Source organism: Lutra lutra, chromosome 3 (assembly GCF_902655055.1).
Source record: "Lutra lutra chromosome 3, mLutLut1.2, whole genome shotgun sequence".
Lineage (NCBI taxonomy): Eukaryota > Metazoa > Chordata > Mammalia > Carnivora > Mustelidae > Lutra > Lutra lutra.
Genome location: NC_062280.1, coordinates 91502843 through 91525317, shown reverse-complemented (window position 1 = coordinate 91525317; position 22475 = coordinate 91502843). Strand labels below are relative to the sequence as shown.

General features: G+C 33.3%; 1 protein-coding gene across 1 annotated transcript in view; it reads right to left on the bottom strand.

Annotated features, from left to right (window-relative positions):
* Positions 1-22475, bottom strand: part of LRP1B (LDL receptor related protein 1B) — a 1982574-nt gene that overhangs the window by 107657 nt on the left and 1852442 nt on the right. Inside the window, 6 exon segments of the mRNA XM_047722477.1 lie at positions 6280-6521; positions 8129-8248; positions 11739-11873; positions 13345-13482; positions 14444-14569; positions 20845-20967. Of these exon segments, the coding sequence (XP_047578433.1) occupies positions 6280-6521; positions 8129-8248; positions 11739-11873; positions 13345-13482; positions 14444-14569; positions 20845-20967 (884 nt within the window).

Sequence of the window (22475 nt, the reverse complement as noted above, 5' to 3'; positions counted from 1 at the left end):
TCTAGTCAGGCTTCATGTTCTAGACATCTCCTCTATTCTTCTATTCCTTAAAATCTCTAATCCAGAGACTAAGATCAAGCCTTGAATACACCATTGACTATTTGACAACTCACTTGGATTTTTTACAACCCCTCACTTGGATCTCAGATTTACCATGATTGAAACTGAACCCAGAATTTATTATTTTCCCTATTCATCAAGTTGTAAAATCTAGGTCTTAGGTCCTTCCTATACTCATTTTTTACATCCATTCTATTTGCAAACTTTGTTAAACTTCTACTCTCTCCATCCCATTTCACTGAGACTATAATATTGTAACCTCCACTATTTTTGCACCAACTTGGAGCACAATCCTCCTATGTGATCTCTTTCTGTTCCAGATTTTCTCCCACCAAATCCATTCTCTACATAAATGTAAAGTAGCTGTCTTATACATAAATAACATTACTTTCTCCTCATCTTTTAGGTCTTTGCTCAAATCTCTTTCAATGGGCCTTTATGGATCATCCTATTCAAAGAAGTCTTAACAACATCTGAGTTTTTCTTTCTTGGTCCATTCTGTATTTCCTTCAATATAATTTTTAAAATTGGAATTTTTGGTATTTATTTATTTATTTATGAGTTTACTTGACATTGTCTTTGTTCTGCAAAATATAAGCATCATAAGAATAAGACTCTGTTATCATTTTGTATCCTAGGAACACAACACTAAACCTAACAAACAGAATTTCTTAAATAAAGCTTTGGGTATGAATGAAAAACTTGACTGGTTCACCTTAAAATGCTGTACAATATGTTTAACAATATCCTCAGGATTATTAATTGAGGAATCTTATGTTTTATGTAGTCCTACAAGATCTATGTTCAATAAAACTTTAAATTTTGATCACAACTGTTACAGAACCATTTAACGCCAATCAACATATATTCTAGAATGCCTGTCTTGTGCAATCAGCAATAATCAAGTCACAACATGGCAATAACTTAATGATTTGATAGTTTTATATTTTTTCCAAAGAAATCAGAATAAATGATTTTTGTTGTTAAATGGTTTGAATAAACTCAGATGGTTTGAAAAGTATTCTTGATAAGTAAGTGTAGATAATTTCAAGGTAAAGTTATAAAGATTACCATAAATTTATAAAAATAAATTAAAAAATGGAAAAAGAAACTATCAATTTCTACTAGTTTCCAAAGTCCTAAAACAAGACTTTGTTTTTGACAAAACTTGTGTACACACATATACACACATAAACTTATTTGTGAGCACACCTGCATACCTCTGCACTTGTGTGTGTGTGCATGTGTGTGTGTGTGTGTGTGTGTGTGTGTGTGATGTACACACAAACCCATATATGGGGGTTTGTGGTTTATAGCTAGGATCCAAATTAAAGATGGAAACCTATTAAATAAAACCTAGCTGGATATTTCTTAAAAGCTTTCAGGGAAAAATAATTGCCTAATCAACTTACTGAAGAAAAGATATGATTATTAATGAATAAAACTATAAGCATGTTCGTTCTGAAACCCTCTTATGCATAATAGAGAATATGCCAAAAATGGTATCTCATTTTCACTTCTCAAAATTAGGTAGATCAGATAAACCATTTGTTTTGCTCTGGAATATTTAGCTCTTTAATGGTAAAAATCTAATCTGTATTTTTAAAATCATTTGCATTTCTCCAAGCATTGACCTATTTTATAGTGCTTGTCATCATGTACTTTGCTGTACAACATTCATACTAGAAATGATAAATTGCCAGAAAGTATGTACAATTGTTGTACAATGCTATCATATTCTGTTCTGACTATAAATTTCAAATTCAGAAATCTCATTATGCTTTACATATAGATTGAATCATGTCAGCCTTTTAAGTTTTAAATTATTTAATTTTCTTAAAGGAAAAAAAAATCCATCCATTTTGTATAGCCCAGGGGACTAGAAAACCATAAGCATTTCTATCTATAAATAACTTAGACTGTATTTGAAATTTAAATTTATAATCATAATTAGTATTCAAGCCATTTTCACAGATTACAGAAGAGTATTCCCTTCACGACTTCCAAAAAAAAATTCATATTGAAAATTACCTTCCTTTGGAATGGACTTCAGTTAACATTTAGTTGTCTGACTAATATTCTTCTGATTTCTGATACAACATATTTTCTTTACTGAGATGGAAATATGCCAATATTTTCAGTTTCTCTGAACATGCTTTCAAGACATCCTAATATCCCATGGCTAACTTCTTCCATTTGTTTCACTGATAATGGGGATTTAACTAAAGTACCCATAGTTTGATTTTTTATTTTTCTTTCTTTCACCTCTTGGTTCAGAAATGGAAACCGATGTTCCATATTCAGCTCAGGGAAAAATCTTTGAGTTTCATTTTCCCCCGGGTGGGGAATTCACAAGTCAGTATCATTTACTATTTGTGTTGTTGGGGTTATGTAGAGGGTTATGAAAATCAGCCATAATATGGCTGGGGTTATGAAATCAGCCATAATATCTGCCTTGCTAAAATGTTAACACAGAGGCTGCTGGGGGTGACAGAGGGTTTAGGAGAAGGGTGTAAGCCTTTGGAACACCAAGCCTTGTGTGATCACTCGATAATTGGAATGTCACGGGGAGTTACCTTCCCCTAACCTTTCTTAGCTCAGACTGCTGGCTGCCCTGTGATCTAAGAGATGTATGCATTGTCCCTTAGACTCTGTTTAGTAGAACACGCAATTAGCATACCGTATCTTTTTTTTTTTTAAGATTTTACTTATTTATTTGACAGAGAGAAACACAGCTAGAGAGGGAACACAGCAGGGGGAGCGCGAGAAGGAGAAGTAGTCTTCTCACCCAATAGGGAGCCTGATGCGGGGCTCAATCCCAGAACCCTGGGATCATGACCTGAGCTGAAGACAGATGCTTAAGGACTAAGCTATCCAGGTGCCCCAAGCATTGTATCTTTCCTGTAAATAGATCCTCCCAGTTTCAGTAAAACCCCAGGTCAACATCCCCTGCTTGAGAAACAATGATAAGGATTTGTGATTATCCTGAAGGACCAATAAAAGCAAGTGAAGAGCAAAGTGTCTTCATTTCTGAGTGAAGACCTCCTTGCTTTCTTCTCTCCTTTCACAGCAAAGTTTGGAGTAATCTTTCATCTGTTGGTACAGGCATTGCTGGCCATTCCTGGCATTGTGTCAAAACTGAGAAGATGCAATAGATTGTATGCACATTAAACTACTGGATGACTAGCTGATGACTGATAAAAAAACAGATACCATACATTGCAGAGTAATTCAGCGGGGTAAAAAAAAAAAAAAATCAAATCTTTATCCATAGCTGGACTTCAGAGGAATAAAAACAAATTTTCCAGGTAAACAACTAGATAGACATAAACTATGTCACACATCTTTTGGAAATCATATATATTTACTATATGGAAGGGGCTTTAGAAATTTTCTACTTCAATATGATAGTTGTTTTTGAGGTAAGTTGAGACTCAGAGATGTAACTATTCTTTCAAGTTAAAGTCTAAATTTGGTTACATTTTAGCTTCATGGCCATAAATGAGTCATTTACTCATCTAAGAATGCATATTAATTATTAAGAATGTCAGAATGGACTTATTCCAATATTTATAATATTGAGGAATCAGGATTACAAAAAGATTTAGGAAGCAAATAACTGCCCTCATCTGTATAGTCTTAAGTTTTGTTTTATTTTGTTTGCAATGCCTTGATTGGAACTTCTATGGAATGCTGAGTGGCTAAGAACATGGTCCTAAAACTCATGGCTCAGAGGTTCCAATCTTATAATCTTGACATTTGATTAGCTATGATGGAATCTTAGAAACTGCACCCTAGTGTTACCCACTTTCTTCCTAGTGAATCCTGTCTTTCATGAGTAAGTCTGAAAAGAGACAGAAAAACAAAGTCTAGAAGATATAACATATGTAATCATTACAATTACCTTGGCTAATTGAATTTAAATTAAAAAAAAGACAAAATGAAGTTTCATATCCTATTAGCAAAAGACTAATCTAGTAGCTTTGCCATCATTTACAAAAGATTCTATACCACAGTTATAAAATTAAAAATTAAAATATATAAGGGGAAGCCTGGGTGACTCAGTCAGTTAAGCTTCTGCCTTGGGGTCTCAAGTTACAATCACAGAGTCCTGGCTCCCTGCTCAGTGGGAAGTCTCCTTCTCCTTCTCTCTCTCTCTCCCCTTTCCCCCTCTCATGCTCGCTCGCTCTCAAAAAACAAACAAACAAAAATCTTAAAAAAAAAAAAGGAGATATATACAGGTAAATATATATAATACAAATAAAACATACACATTTATATATTTCTATGTACAAGAATAAAAACAGTTATCTAACTGTAAGCAAATTTGGCTTTGGGTTTAAAATAAACTTTTTTCACTAGAAGATACTGGTTATATATTAATTATTAATCTCCCCAGATAAAACTAAAATAATTATCCAGTACTTTTCACTGTAAAATTTCTACCAAATGAAAGATGTATTTTTAGAAAATAAAATTCATAGAAAATTAAGTTGTAAATAATTTTCATGTAATTATATGCATCTTAGAGAAGAACATCTTGTCAATCATCAACACTATCATTGTCATCATCAGAAGCATCATTGTGGTCATCACCCCATTAATAGCAAGCATCTAGAGGGTACTTATCATGTGCCAGGAACTGTAAACATAGTTAACAGTTCCTGTATATATATACACAAGATTAAAAACCCAGGCAATGTAACTCCATAGTACATACTCTTCATAACTTCATTAATAACAGTTACCTTAGGAACAAAGTTTTTGCAAAGCAGACTTGTGTTCCACAGATAATGAAAGCTAAAGCTGGCCAAGACTGAACCAGCTTTTTAGTCTGATAGCAAGTGAGTAAGTGAAGGAAGGCAGAGGGATCTACTAAATTTTATGGCTCTCTCCTAGAACTGTTCTTTATGTAACTTAAAGGTATTGTGTAATGCTCACTGTGTTTGGCAGGGGATGAGTTGAAGAAATAGCTCTGATATATATATATACGTATATATATATATGTATATATATATATATATTGGCTCACAGTGAATTTGATCTAACCTGAATTAGAAAGGTAATATAACTTCATTAAAACCAGATTACAGCTATCTACCTGATAAAAATGTGTTCCAGATTTCTATCAAATGGTATTCATGCAGTTCAAATATTTTATTTATTTATTTATTTATTTATTTATTTATTTATTTGACAGAGAGAGATCACAAGTAGACAGAGAGGCAGGCAGAGAGAGAGAGGGAAGCAGGCTCCCCGCTGAGCAGAGATCCCGATGTGGGACTCGATCCCAGGACCCTGAGATCATGACCCGAGCCGAAGGCAGCGGCTTAACCCACTGAGCCACCCAGGCGCCCCGCAGTTCAAATCTTTATGGGCGATACTACCACAAAGGATAGTAAGTACTTCCAGATAGGTTCCTCTGATTCTTTTCAAATACAAAGATTCAATTATATCCTACTGTGACAGCACTTGACTTTTTGGTTGTATGGGAATGGGCCAGGCCTCATAAAAATAAGTATTTATCTGTCATTTTTCTCCCCTGTTACCTCAAAATACAAAATACACAATAATTGACATGCCCTAAAGCAAAAAAAAAAAAAAAAAAAGTAGTCTACAACCACAAATCTAAACAAATGCTCTAGTTTATTTTTCTCAAAAGGAATAACCATGGTAATCAACATGTCCATCATACACCAGCAAATAATATCACTCTGTTTTGGATGTTCCCTGAAATATAGTTATCAGGAGTCAGAAGAAATGGTTACACAATTGAGTTGATCTCTTGCCCTAGAAGAGTGGTGTATTTCTGATATTGTTCAAAATGAAATAATATTCCCTGCATATTTTAAGTTTATTTTCTAACATGAAAACAAAGTAATGATTCCCAACCTCATTTCATAATGAAAAAAACTCACATTATATAATGTTAAATAATATAAAACATAAAATGTACTAGAAATATTAGGTATTATTCATTACCATTCTTACATAGCTAAAGCAAAAGTACTTAAAGAAAAACATAATATCATGCAATTAAATTATATGCAGCTGTGAGAATAAAGTAGGGAAATTCTTGATTTCTGTTTAGGGAGAATATTGGGAGAAATAACTGTACATATTAATTACCTCCTATAATCAGATATTGTGATTGATAGATTAAAAAAATAGGGAGGTGGAAAAGTATGAGCCTTCAAATAGTCAATGTTATTTACTTACAATCAAGCCACTGTTTGCTTGCCTTTTTTCTCTGCCATGGATCCTTTTGTAGAAAATTCCGCCTGGATTAAACTGAGTACTCCAAATAATCATATCTCTTTGATAATATACATCCATCCCTGTTATCCTTGAATTATGTTCAATATGAGAAATTTGTTGATGATCGCCACTGTAGTTGAATGGATATATAAAACCCAGGATATCAGTGTCATTAGCAATGTAGAGAACTTGATCTTCAGAGCCTGGAGATTATTATAATAAAATACAAAAATAAAGTAAATTTCAACTAATGTAAAAAGCAATAATTGTACTTTTAAATTATCTTGAATTATTATTCTTAACAGTTTCTTGTTCAATAAAAATCAACCAACTTTGTACCATACTATAGTCTCCGTGACTTATTTCTAAAACATACTTACCTAAACTTAATGAGAGTTATTGATGTAGGTTTTCCCAAAACACAGCTTACCTTATGGCTAGGAATTAGGTATTTGTGCTAGATATTCTTTTCATAAGGAGGGATTTCTATTTGATAAATTATAATACATTATGTTCTAATGCTTTGACCCTCAATATTCAGATGTTATGTTTGTGTACTCATTAAGTCTCAAACATTCCTGAGCATTTAGTTTATGCATCCAATTCATCATTTTCTTAGGTTAAGAAATGAAAATTAAGAGGGGGAGAGTCTTCTTCTAATATTCATATATCTCAAATATTCTTCTAATTTTATTATAAAAATATATCAGGATTTACTAGATTTAAATATCATGTCAATATTATTTAGGATCTTGCTAGCGGATCCCTGTAATCTGAAGTTTTGACACCTACAATAAAATACTAATGTCATTTGTATATTGAGACAAGTAAAACCCTAAAGTGAATTGTGAATATATTAAATAAATTATTAATGAGACCATGACGATTGAATTATATATACACTATCTGTAAATTAGAAAAAATAGACTATGAATTCTAGTTCAGCCCTATGGGTTTAATGGTTCTCACTTGGTTATGTTTATCTACTCTATGGCAGGCACTATTCTACAACTTTCATAATTTATCTCCTCCACTTATAGGAAGTAGAGATTCATATTTCCATTTTACAGATGAGGAACTGAGACTCAAAGAGTTTCATAACTTCCCCAAGGCTACAGATCATAAAGGCATAATGCTAGGATTCAAATTCATTTACCTCTCTAGACCATCCTTAATCCACTATATCATGTTGTTTCCCACCTGTAATAACTGTTTTATTAACATTGTCCAATCATGTCCTGTAACTTAATAATATTTGTTATAATATTATTTAGTAAAAACCAGAGCACGAAAATTCATAACCAAAAAAGTCCCAAATACCTGTTTAAGTTTTAAAAATGATATTTCTAAGTAAAGGAGGTCTGAATTAAAGCATGATTTTATTTCAAAACCTTTTAAATTCTTACTCAAAATTCCATCTCCTTATAGTGCTAACCTTTAACCCTTTAAACTGTTATTTTTATCCATTATATAATAATATTTTTCATATACACTGAGAGCAGGCCATAAAGAGAGATGCTTCATATTCTATCATGTTGGCTTGTAAACTTTTCCCTTCTTCTGACAGATTTTTCAAACATGAAAGTGGTTTTAATAATAACCACATATTTGATAATCATGTCTATAAATCATCCCAGATTAGATTAAGAATGACAACAAACCAATTTTGCAAATTAGCCAATATTAAAAAGAGATTTTGTTATATTTTCAGTCATGGAGCTATTGCTAAAATATAATATGAAACATTGTTTTCCCCATAAGATATTTATAGCAGTTATAATAGAATTTGAAATAACTGTTATAACCTTACCTTTTGCTATGCAGGTGTTATTCTTTTCCTGAAAATTCTGGTCACACACACATTTATATGACCCTTCCATATTGATACATTGGTGGGAACATGTGCCAAACACCAAACATTCATTAAGATCTAGAAGAGAAGAGCTCCAAATAGCATCATCATACCTCCAATTTCCATTTCTGTTCTTTCCACATTTAAAAAAAGACAAATTTACTTTTCTTCCTTCAACTTATTTCTATTTCTTTTATTGTCCTTCTAAAACTCTCAAGTATATGATTTGCTATGTCATATTTTCTGCCCATAACAATTTTTACAATAGTTTCACTGTAATAATTCATCAATTGTTTGTACGTTGCTTTTTAATACACTTAACACATTGAAAGAGCCCTTTCAAACTTCCCTAGTATTTTCATTCATTCAAATGCTTCTTGAGGTTTCCTTTTGAGACTATTTCTGATTACCTACCTCCATACATTTGTACATATCATATACGGTCCTATAAGCCCCTTGCCCACCTTGACCTAAAGAATTTTTATTCATCTCTTAAGATCCACATGCATAAAACCTTTCTTGTTCTCCACCAACGTACATCCATCCCACAGTTTCTCCACTATTTACTATCTGGGTGTTTCTCTCTTAGAACACTCTATGTACGATATATTATATATGTAGTCATATATTCATACCCCCTACTTGACTGTCAGCCCCTGGAGGGCATTAATTATTATTATTTTTTTTGTCTGTGTGTTACACAATTCCTGGCCAAAAAATGAAGATACAGATACAACTGTAACACACTTCTGGCTTCCTATATACAAAGAAACAATGTTACAAGAAGGGCTATGTGAAATAAACAAACAAAAGCAACAAAACCCTGAATGTCTACAAATAAATGGATACATGTGCATTATAAGTAATAAATAAACAAATCACAGCAATATTCTGTTGTTTAGCACATGCCTCTAATTTTAATGGCTTATGCAGAGCCAGCAATGATGTCAGGTGACTCTAGTGAATTACTACTTTCTCTCTCTATTTTCAGTCAGCTTAATTCTTCTGCTTTTTTTTTTCATGTAACCCTAATTATGTAATAAATCTGTGAGATAATTCCTTCTTTTGAATTAGAAAATTTAAGAATAAGCACAGTAATAATAATTATCTTTCATTTAGCTCTCAACTGTGTTCTGAAGCCTTAGAGGTAGAGATCAGGACTTTCCCAGGGACACTTGCAATGACAGGGGCGAGGCTCAAACACAGGCTTTCTGATTCCTTTGTGTCTACTATGATACTTTGCCCAAGGTTAACTTAGGCATTCATGACAATTTATTTCTGTGTTTCATTGAAATATAGGATAAAGAGATAAAGAAAGCTGTATTGTTAGTGAATACCATACTAGGGACAAAGCAAAATACATTTTATTGGCACCTGGCCATCAAAAAAGTATTACAATAAATACATTTGACTCTTTAACATCTGTAACTTTGAACAGCATGTTATTTGATCTTTCATTTCCCTTTGATATGGAGTCAAAATAAGCAAAAATCTACATGATTTGATAAAAATTTGGGGCCCCTCACATGGCCTTATATTGGCCAGAATCACCATTTTCTCTTCATCTCTATACTAATGCCAGGGGGTCCAGCTCACTCAGTTTATAGAATATGTGAGTCTTGATCTCAGGGTTGGGTATTTAAGTCCCACGTTGGGAAGAGAGATTACTTAAAAGTACACACACACACACACACACACACACACACACACACACACACACACTAATGTTGATACTGTGAGATTTCGTAAGGGATGGAAGAATCTCACACATGTCCAAGACATAGAACAGTGCCTGACACACAGCAACTGTTAATCCATTGTACTTCTCTGCTGTTTTCTATAATTTGTCTTCTCTTTACATATTCTAATTAAAACATATTGGCTCTAACATCACATAGTAATTTCTTAGTCTCTTTTTGAGTTATATATAGGGAAAGCACAAACGCATTTCAATTTTTTGAATTATGAATCAAAGTCATGTCTTTCCCTTCCTCCGTACCAAATCAAATTGCTTTTCCTTGCTATCAAAGCTTCCTTTAATAAGGATACAAATTTTATTGGAGTGCAGAAGTTACTAATTTACGCAAAAAGAATACTGGATTTATAGTAACTTAAAATGAAGACAGAAGTTGCAGCTTTTATTTGACATACAACAATTAAAAATACAGAAAATTTTGAGAATTTTGAGTTTTAAATATTAAGTTTATAAGGAAATTCAGCCCATTATTCATAAATAAATGTTAGTAAATTAATGATATTGAAATTAAAATTTTGAAGAGGTTGTGTGTATGCATGTGTGTGTTTATATATAATTGATAGAAAGTTTCTGGGGAAGAAAGAAATAATATAGCTTTGAGAAATAATTTACTTCTTAAATTAAAATAGAGAAAACCTAAGGGTTCTTGGGTGGCTCAGTAGGTTGAGCGTCTGATTCTTGATTTTGGCTCCGGTCATGATCTCAGGGTCCTGAGGTTGGGCTCCATGCTCAGCAGGGAGTCTGCTTAAGATTCTCTCTATCCTTCTCCCTGTGCCCCTCACCCTGCTCGCTCTCTCTAAAATAAATAAATAAATATTTAAAAAATATATTTAAAAATATAGAGAAGGCTGTTAGTTTTCAGTGCTCCATATTAATGGAGAAATAAAATGCCATAGGTAATTCAAACAAGTATATAATTCAAAATATACGTAAATATGACATGGCCATACTTCTTTCCTTTTTGGGTGGATATAATTAATTCATTTCAATAATCTCCTTTTGATTGACACAAAGCAAAAATCACTTTTCTTTATCCAAGAATAACATGGACAGTAGAGAAGGCAGCTGGTGGGTGAAAGCATTTTACAACTTGAATTTACAGTAGATAAGCCAGCCTTAAACAATTTAGGCTTGGTTCTAATCACAATAACATGAATTTTAATGGAGAAACTGTCAGTAAGTACATATAAGTCTGTATTTCATGGCTCTCTCATTAAAGCTTCGATGTATATTATATTTACCTATAATTTACTATGAGATCCTGGCTATCCTATCATGCTCAATTTTTAAATGATCTCAAGTAAGTTGATAGAGATTTCTTTAGATCCTGTCTTTGAATTTTAGAAGGCATTCTTGATAATATAAAGTACTGTTTGAGACATGGTGTTAGGACAAAAGCCCACAGTTCTCTCAAAGTGAATTACCTATTGCAGTACCGCAAATGCCACACCTCGAGAGAGATGGGTCATTATAAACATGTTCTTTCGTGAAATGTCTCTAATTCTCCAATAGTTCCTGAACCAGCAATTTTTTTTATTTGCATTTCAAAACAGAGTTGTAACAGTACAATTGAAATTCCTGCAGGTCTGAATCTGCTATAGAAAAGGCTTTGTAGTCTCAGAGATGGTTAGCTTAGCCATACAAACAGGCTTTTGACCCCAGGGACTTTCACTCTTGTAGGTAAAACGGTATCCCGTAGATACACACCAATCTGATGAAAATCAATCCCATGTCATCTCACAATTTAACAGCCTTGTGAGTCCTTTATAACCTAAAGATTTAAGAGCAAGCTGTTGAGGAAATGTACTATACCTTCACACTGTCTGTTTTTCATGTTTCTCTGAAATCCAGGCTTACAGCGACAAAAAACAGATGTCTTTATTTGATTACAATATGCATCATCTCCACATGGATTCACATTATCTTCACAGGTATATTCAGCGGGAGCTAGGATTTAAAAATACCATCAAAACTAATATAATTCTAATTCCTGAAGTAGGAGTTTACCTTTTTTCTTAACTTGAAATTATATTTATTATTCCACAGATAAGTATTTTTGAATTTATAAGATTATGACCTTCTTTCTGTCTAAGTCATGATTTCTTATAAAAGTATAGAAGCAGATAAAAATCTGAGCCCATTTACACTGAATATAGTTTCAGACCAAACTGCCAATAGCTGATATTTACAGCTGTTGAAGTACACTACTTGTGGAAGGAAGTCGAGTGTCAATGTTTCTAATGACAGATTATCATTACAATGGTACGGTGTATGAGTACTATATCCTTCTCTAGGAAACAAAAGGTTTCCTAGAAGCTCCCAGAGATGAGGGCATTAATTGCTAACCTAAATTTAGTATTCAGGAATTCAATCAAGGGTACTACCATGTTACTCAAACAAGTAGGCTAAATCATCAGTTCTTAAACTTTTTTAGCCTGAAAATATATAGGAGGAGCAGTATGCTCCAGTGGTCAAGGGCTGTTACACAAGTTACAACAGACTATGTGTTATTTGCCATTCCCAGCATAGTAATTACAATTTCATAGCTTTATTTCTCATTCCAGAAAACATTTTAGAATGCAAATAAATGAGAGGGATATTATTGTAAAATAGATGTTGAATTATCTGTTTTTTAGTTACATATATCAAATTATTTTGAAATATGAAAACTTTATCAGAATTATAATGGTTATTAATCCCCACTGACTCTTGAATATTTTACAATTAATTAAAGTACACCAGTGGAATTTCACCTTAGCCTTGAGGTATATGTGGCCATATTGTGGGAGGTAATGCTTCATCAACCCAGAGAGGAACAACTTAGATGCATAAAAAGTGAAAGACCCCATAATAGGCAGGATTTTATGATTTTTATAAGCAATCTGAATTAGAGTCATAAGTTTGGTTATTTTTCTTAATATGAAAAATGAGATATCAAACATTAAACATGAAAATAACCAAGCCCTAATAACTCAAATAGCATCACACTCCAACTAAATTAAACAATGATGTCTTCTTTAAGAATAACTCAGCAATGGATTAAAATCTTAAAACACTGAATAAATTACTAAGACCTTTATTATTTTTCAACTAAATACCATTGTTTGTAAGAAAAAGTAGTATATTAAGGGACATAGATATCCTTGCTGATAACAAAGTCTGCAATTGGATATTAAGATCTCAGATTCAGGTCTAACAAGGGTACTCACTGTGAAAACGACCTTTCCCACCTCATACTTTCTGATATTAATTTAAGTGGCATTCTAAGGTTGCATTGGTAAGGGCTTACCAAAAAGAAAGTATACTTAGGTATATTTGTGAAGAATGATATTTTCTTACACCAGTAGAGAAAATTTTAGTCATGTTGAAGGAGAATTGAACTTGCATGTTGCTACACTTTAACAGAAACTAAACTTACTTATTCTGCAGCCTTGCTCATCTGAACCATCTCCGCAGTCATCAAGTTGATCACACTGGAAGTCCATGGGGATACATTTTTTATTGCTGCAACTAAACTCATCTTTTTTACACGGTCTTGCTTTATATGTAAGCTTACCTATAGAGTCATTAAAAAATGATTAGTACTTCACAGAATCAAAACAAATTTCTTGAGTTCATTAACACATTCAAGATTTTATTTAAACACTATGAAAAACATGGCTCCGCAATCCTTTATTTGAAGCTCTTGGCCAAATGAAAAAAGTTTGGAAATTCTGGACTTTTAGAGGAATAACATTGTATTTACCCTGTAATAAGTAACATTACATTTCCACTGGAAAATGTCTGAATATTCATCCTAAGTGAGACCTTGTTCTTAAAGTAATAAAAACTGCTTCAGACCAGTTCAGGTCAGGGTTTGTCATCAGATGATTTTGCCACACACATTAGTAAAGCCTTGGTTTTAAAAGTTTTTTTTTTTTTTAAATTTCATAATTGTGAAGAAGGAATTGTGTATACAGACATAAACTCCTTACTAAAACTCTCCCCTCAAGGAGCTGTTTAACAGAGAACATTTTTTTTTTTTTTTTTTTTAAGATTTTATTTATTTATTTGACAGAGAGAAATCACAAGTAGGCAGAGAGGCAGGCAGAGAGAGAGAGGAGGAAGCAGGCTCCCTGCTGAGCAGAAAGCCCGATGTGGGGCTCGAACCCAGGACCTGGGATCATGACCTGAGCCGAAGGCAGCGGCCTAACCCACTGAGCCACCCAGGCGCCCCAACAGAGAACATTTTTAAACCACTGTTTTTTCTCTCATGCAGTATTTTCAGAAATAAACTGTGTATCATCAGTGGAGATTTACAGACTAGTAGAGAGTTTGGATAAAGCTGCACAGCTCTACTATTCAAATGAATGTTAGCAGATTATTTTTCATACTTTGTGAGAAGATCAAGTGTCTGAAAAAAATACCCTCAGACATGCTACATGGAAAATACTTCTTTGTAATTTTTTGAGCCCCAAAACCATTGTATTATCTTGTAGCTGTCACTAAATCAATTATTTCACATTAAACGGATTTACCACCACAGTGATCTTCATCGGAGTTGTCCCCACAATCATCAATCCCATTGCACATTTGCTCAGGCTGCAGGCATATTCTGTTATTTCTGCATCTGTAAGGTCTTGTGGGTGGGCAAAGAAATTTGGCTGAAAAAAAAAAAAAAGGAAAGAAAAAAATCAAAGCTGCTCCTTTGGGTACACTGACTTATGAGGAACGATCCCCTTCCCTTTTTTTTTTTTTTTTTTTTTTGTCTTCCTTTCTTTGTTTTGTTTCGTTTTATTTTGCTTTTTGCTTTTGTTTTTGTTTCCTTCTTTTCAAATCCATAATCTGGCTTTTCTGAATATCTTTTGTTGTGGAAATTGCCTTCATGTAGGTACTAGAAACTGTGTGGAAATAGAAGCTATGATCTTGGTTATTTATATTAACTACAGAAAAGAGTGCACAGCTGAAATGAAATGAAGTAAGAAAAAGAGCCAAACTTCATGGTCTCATTTCCAGATGCCTTATCTTAGCTGACTTCACTTGGTGTACTAAATTAATTTATGCCTTCAGTTTATACAACATGGCAGGACACTTAGCTATTTAAAAGAGCAATTTCACACAGAATAGAGCTTGAGGACGCATACGTTATAGGTCCAAATTTGAAAATAGGTCATCCGGTGAAAAGAAAAAAAAGTCCCAACAATACTATAACTGTTTTTCTTACTCTGTATCTCTGTAAACAAATGTATACATATATATTTGAGTCACATAGGTGATCTTTGTTATTTATGTTTAAATTTTGTGGGTATATGTAGCTTTGGGGGGGCGGTGTGTGTGACTTAAAATGACAACAGTGAAAGCCAGAGAATTTTATCCTTGTCCCTTCTATCATTATCTAATCTGAAAACTTCTACCCCTAAAGGAGGAAACCTCTCTCATGACACTTTATCTTTACATGTGGAATACTCCAGGTGGTTTCTTGGTTTCTTGATCTTTTCATTCTTGAATTCTTTGCTGATATTCTCATTTATTCTCATGGATTTACTTGACACTATACCCTTAAAACTTTCAATTCACTATCTAATTCTAGCATCTTACAATTGATTATAGGATATCCCCTCAGGAATTTCAAATTCAGTAAGTTCAGAACTCCATTCTTCATCACCTCCCTGTGACTACCTTTTCCCCAAACATAAGCTTTGTGTTATTTCCATGGTTCAGTTAGTAGCACACCAGAGCTGCAAGTCTGGGGTTATTCTAAAAGCATTTCTCTTTTGACCTTCAGCTCTTACTAGTCAACAAATCCGATTGATACTATCCCCAAATTTGCCTTCTTCTCTCCATACATATCAGTTACAACAGTTCAGCTCTGCACTATCTCTTACAGAGAAAACTGCAGTAGAATCCTAAATATCTCTATTTCATTGCCCATCCTAAAATCTTCCACAAGGCACCAGAACAACCCACCTTAGACATTAATCTGATCATCTCTTCCATAGTTACCCAGCATTTTCAGAATAAAATTTAAGATACTTCACATGCCATAATGGACTGATCACTACTTTGTCCATGCTACTTTTACAGACAAATCCCTTGTCACTCTTAATATTCTAGCAATACTACTTTATTAGCTTCTTAAATATACCATACTCCTTCTTGCCTGACCTCCATGGTTTAATTGAAATCTGGTTCCCACTCCAAGCATAGGTCCTCTTCTTCAGATCTTTTAGGAATATCTCTTAAATTTCTCAAGCCTCATGTTATATTTAAATACCCCTTAATTTCCTACTTTAGCTTTCAGAACTTTGTTACTATATCTTCACATTCAATTTTTAAAAATAAACTGAAAAAAAACCTATTATTTTGATAGCCAGTCATTTGATTAAATATCTTCCTTATTGCTATTTTCTCATTAGCCTTATAAACATCATTCCTCTCCCCAGTTTACTAATGCCTGTAGCATCTTCCTTCATCATTATTGCTCTCTGTCCAAACTCATTTAAACATCCTAGATGACTTTAATATCTACATGACCAAACCAACCAATATCTGTACCTCTTAGCTCCTTGAGTTTTTCATACCCAGTAACATTTTACTCTAATTAACCTAAGCCAGTAAGTATCCTAGAAGGTTGTGAAGATTGGTAGATTCCAATATATTTCTCTTCTTAATTTAGCCAATGACATTTTGTGTTGCTTGCAGGTAAGAATATTAATTGATCTACATGAGTGCAGCTGGATATACTGTTTCCTCCAATGGCTTCATTTACAAAGTCACTAATCTGAATGCTACAAATTCTGACCAGCATTTCTTACTTTCCCAAATTTTTAATTCAACCAGTCTCATTAAACCTTTTTTCTGTCTTAGGTGAAACTTTAGTCCATTGATAGATCTATCTTTTCCTATTCTCCAGTGTCTTTGTCTTTAGTTACCTTGGCATTGACATAAGATCCCATGCTCCATCTTTCAGTTTACTCAGTTGACAAATATTTATTGGTAACTTATTATATGTTCTAAGAATTCATTTAGAAACTCACTATAGTACAAATAATCTGGATTATCTGGCCCTTTTCTCTTTTTCGTTTAGTTATCTAACAAAACCCTAAGCTTAGATGAATAAAACCATCTGCTATTCCAATGTCTGCATTCTGGGAAGACCAGGAACATTGCAGATGATCATGCCACAAGACCAAGTGACATCACAAATATGAATATTTATTAATACCAGATGGGCCCTAAACATTACTTGGAAATCATATATATCTGTATCTACATAGATATAAATACAGATATACATGTATATATAGATAGATAGATATGGATATAAATACAGATAGAGATAGCATGTTAGTCTCTTACCCTTTGCAATAACAATTTAAATCTGTATTCCTTTCAAATTTTCTAAAATAACAACCTTCCATATTCTATATATGAATATACTTCCTACTGCATATATAAAAATGAAATAAAATGATGGTGAATTTGTTATCACTTCATTATATAATTGGACATCCACCTCCATCTACAGATAATCTATCAATTCATGTCAGTATTTTTAATAACAGAGAAGGGGTGACTACTCTTATCTAAAACTAAGTTTTCATCTGCTCTGAAGCCAATTTTTTCCTGCCCTTTCAGGAACCATACCATCTTTCTTGATACATTTCATTACCTTGGTATTTCTTTTGCCATACCTTTTTCTTTTTCTTTTTTTCCCTTCAAATCATTTTGTGGTAACTCACCTGAGTCTCTTCCAGCTGCTTATATTTATGTAGAAGTTTGGTGGCACTCAGTATTCTATCCTAAATTCCTTCTTCTCTTATGCCTTACTCCCACCCAGCCTAAATCTTACAAAGTCCATAGTATTCATTATCCCATTTTATTCTGACTCTCAAATTTATAACTTTAGTCCAGCTTTTTAAGCTTTAGAATCAAATATCTAGAGCCTACCTGAAATCTATACTTGAATGTCTGCTCAAATGTATCTCAAACCAGGCATTTAATCTTTACTTGCAATACTGTTCCTCTTCCTATATTCCCCATGTATTCAACTGAGCAAGCACAAACCCCCTACAAATTATATTTAGTAACTTCCTCTTCCTTGACTTATCTATCTAATCTATTATTTAATCCTATTTTATTTCGCTTTTCAAATTACTTCCAAGTATATTTGCCATCACGTGCTATCATTATCTTAACCCGAGCTAGTAGCATGGCTTGCTTAGAGTATAGCAATTATCTTACCTAGCCTTGCCCCTTTCTCTCCAATATGTGTAAAATATATATATGACTATATGCCTGTTGTACTTAGAACATTTTAGTATTCTTTCTTAAAACAATTCTTAAAATTTTTATTTATTTATTTATTTATTTATTTATTTATTTATTTATTTATTTATAGAGAGGGAGAGAGAAAGACAGAGAGAGAGGTCAGGGGGGAGGAGCAAAGAGAGAAGGAGAGAGAGAATCTTAAGTAGGCTCCATGCCCATCTCAGAGACCAACCCAGGGCTTGATCTCAGAATCCTGAAATCACTACATGAGCCAAAATCAAGAGTCGATGCCACCCAGGTGCCCCAAAACCATTTAGTATTCTTAATTACTTTTAGGCTAAATCCAAAATTCCCCATGAAGACTTACAAGATTCCAGACTCTTCTGTCTCTTCAGTTTCATCCTAAACCAGTATCTACCTTGACCTGTACTCTCCAAGCACAGGGATCTTTCAGTTACTCCAATAAGTTATGGTTCACTCTGCCTCAGGGTTGTCTACATTTTCCTTTGCCTACATCATGTCATCCGCCTTCTCTCCAGCCCATCCCTTTCACCTGCTTAGCAATAATATATCTCTCAGACTGAAACTCAAATATTATTTACCATAACCCAAGACTGAATAAAATCTCTCTGTTCTATACTTTTAAAACTTCCTCTTTTTCCTCAATGCACATATCATAATTTTCAACCATATGTTTTTAAATCATTTGAATACCTAGTCCACTAGATTCTCAGTTCTGTGACATTTGGGTCCATGTCTGTATCTCTCATCATTATATTCCCCAAAATAATAACAGTATCTATGCTAACAAATATTTATTAAATGAATGAATGACACTATTTCCCATGCTGTGCATAATGCCTATGCTGTCTTTTAATTTGGATTGTTTAAACTGTAGCTTTCTGAATTTCTCCTTAGGCAGAGTTCATCTTATTCCTCTCCTCCTTATCTGTACATTTACTTAATTCCACCATTGCTTAAAATATAATGTATGAAAATCTGATTAGTACAATCAGAGTAAGATCTTGTCAAAGAGAACCATGTGCTATTCTTCTTTTTCTTTTTTTCTTTTTTCTTTCTTTCTTTTTTTTTTCTATCCCAGTTACTTAGCACAGTCCCTGGTACATAAGAGCTTGACTCAATGCTTATACTGATGACCTAGGGGAATGTAAAAACATGCACGGAATCAAGCTGGTTGTATTTTAGGTTTTCCAGCAGCTGTGTGGCATGTCACTGAGAATCACTTCCTGGTCCTAGAAGTGGTCCTGGGGGTATGACACTGGAGCCTCACATGGTTAATTAGCAACCATTTCCTATTCCACTCACTAGTTGTGTGCTAAAGTGGAATAGAGAAAAAAATATATATATATATGCACATATATGTATACATATACATACTTTATAAAAATAATTGACTCTGGCTTGATATTGGCAGGTAAATTTATATTTTTCCATGGATTATAATTCAGAAACAATATAACCTCTGGTGATTTTCTAGAGTCCATTGTGTAAGACGATGTTGAACTAAAACTGAAAGTTATATCTCTCATTAGTTGTGTCTACAGAGAACACTCTCCAAAGACTGTCATTTTTAAGTTTTAAATCCCTTTAAAAATAAAGCTACCTCTATGCTTTGGATATTTTATTCAATTGTAATGTCAATAGTCAATGTCACTGTCTATCAAAAAATATTGTTTTAACTTGGTGTACCAAATAGAACAAAGAATTTAAGTATATACACTCATGCTATGCCTTCTTTAATTCACCTGAAGTGCTACTTAATTATATCCAAAATAGGAGTATTTTCCTTTAAATTAGAGGTAAAATACACTTTTACTAAGATTAGATACAAAGAATGAGAAGAAGGAATTGAAAATGCTTGTTACCTATAAGAAATCCTTTACTTGGTGATATAAACAGACATTTATAGTTGCTGGTTGCGTAAGTACACTCCTGACAATTATCAAGAGTCAAGAGTAACTTGAATTTGAAGAAGCAATAACTTTTGTTAAGATTTTCAGATTGAAAGGTTATATAACTCCTAATTGCAGTTCTCTGCCTAAGTCTATATATGTATTAAAATATATTAATATATTTATAACATAGGACATATATGAAGAAATAATATATGCTATATTTAAGTATATTAATATATTTATGTAATAAAATACATCCATATACTTACATATTAAAATATTATCAATATACTTACATATTATCTCCATATATACTCCCTGACATTGGTCTCAGTGGTGGGTAACTTGTGGGGCTACATGATTTTATTATTCACATTTTGTCCATGTACTTATCTGTCCCCAACAAAAAATGTTTTAGCCTCAGTAACCAATTTGGTACAAATTGGTACCAAACGAGTCCTTATATGAACCTCACACAATTCAAAAGCTAAATCACTATAAGTCCTCCCAGATAGGCCATACACTATCTTTTGAATAGTGTTGACATGTACAAATTCAGATTTAGGGGCCATCTCTGTAAAATCATCAACTTTGGGCAGGGTAATCTATTACTACCTGAATAAAAGCTGTATCTGTATCTACCTAACCCCAGGATGGTAGACTTTGTGGTTTGCCTCACCACTCTATTGTTTCACGCCAGCATGTTAGATCTGGAGATGACAGTATAATCTAGACCCAGGTGAAATGCATACCACACATATCGGGGGCTTCATCAGAGTTGTCTCCGCAGTCGTCTTCTCCATCACACACCCAGAAATGTAGTTTGCAAAGGGAATTATTGCAGAGAAACTCATCTGATCTACATATATTTCCTCCTTTATTTTCAAACAAAACAGAAAAAGAGACACAGAGATGTAGCATAATTAATTAATGCCAGTCAACAGGACACATATTCCTCTAATTATCTTTGCACAGTACCTAGATTCTCATTTCCTTATATTTTTTTCCTGTACAATATGAGGGACAAGCAGTATCCAGACTTTTTTTTTTTTAAGTTACTCATGGTTTATTTTTCAAAACAATCTGATATTACCCAGGTATATCATATTTCCTTTGGAAAATACTGGTAAGATAGTAGAAGAAATTTTTTTCAAATATAAATTATCTTCCACCTCACAAAATTTTTTATGTTACTGTAAAGAAACTTAGATTTTAAATGGTACTAATTTTCATTATATATATTGTGTTGTTCTGGAAAGAAAAGACACTTGCAAAATTATTAGTTCAATTTGGTTATATCTGGAAACTGACAAACTTAGTTGCTGAAGACAGAATAACCAATAAAAAGCTTTTGCGATCACAGATAATCAGTTAATTTTATACAGAATTAGAAGTTGGTGATGTGGTGAAATATTTCAGTCATACTTGTAAAAAGTATACAGTAGTGTACCTGATTTTTTGTGTATTTCATAAATGTTTGCTTTTTTCTCTTTTCACAATTAAATGTAAAACATCAAGAATACAAAGATATGCTCACTTAAAATTAAACATATTTATCCTGTGCAAAGGAACCAAAATACTAATCAGCTTTGGTTATATGTTTAGATATGTAATAATATATAGTGGAAACTGCAATGGCTGGGGAATTAGGAACTTCCCTTGTGTTGCCTGTCTGTTAATTTCTCTGGGACTCAGTGTTTTCCTATGTTATAAGAGAGGCTTGGCTAAAGTAATTTATAAGGTCATATTTACAAGCAGTACCGGGGGAAACAACCCAAAACAACCCGACGGGAATTCAGAATTAAGATAAATAAGATTGCTCTCAGAGAATTTTACTACCTATTTAAACCTCATAAGATAATAAATATGGTTTCCGTATTAGATAGATTTGATGATTGAAGGCATTAACATATTTAGAAGTGGACATGTTTATTAAAACATGGGGCTGGAGAGTGATAGTGCTCATCCTTGTGAAACTAGAAAATCCTGGAAGGAAGCATTGTTCATTTTGTGGATGCACTTTAGGGGGAATAATAAGCCTAAACTTACGAGGGTCCAACAGCTCATCTTGTTGGGTTTTGACTTGTATATGAATCTTTAATAATTCCCTGATAGCAGCAAAGACTTAATTTAGCAAATGACAGAATGAGATTTGGATTTTAGCATGATAACACTAGCTAGAATGTGGAAAACTTGGAAATAAAGGTAGCAAGAGTAAAGCCAAGGCTGGAGGAAAAAGACCAATTTGAAGAGAAGTTGTAGCAATGCAGAAGAGAACTGTTGGTACTTGATTTAGAGTAGCTATGTTTGAAAGTGCTTCAGGAGGTAGAATCCTCAGGATCTGATGGCTAAAAAGATGAAGGTGGCAAGGAGAATGAGCAGT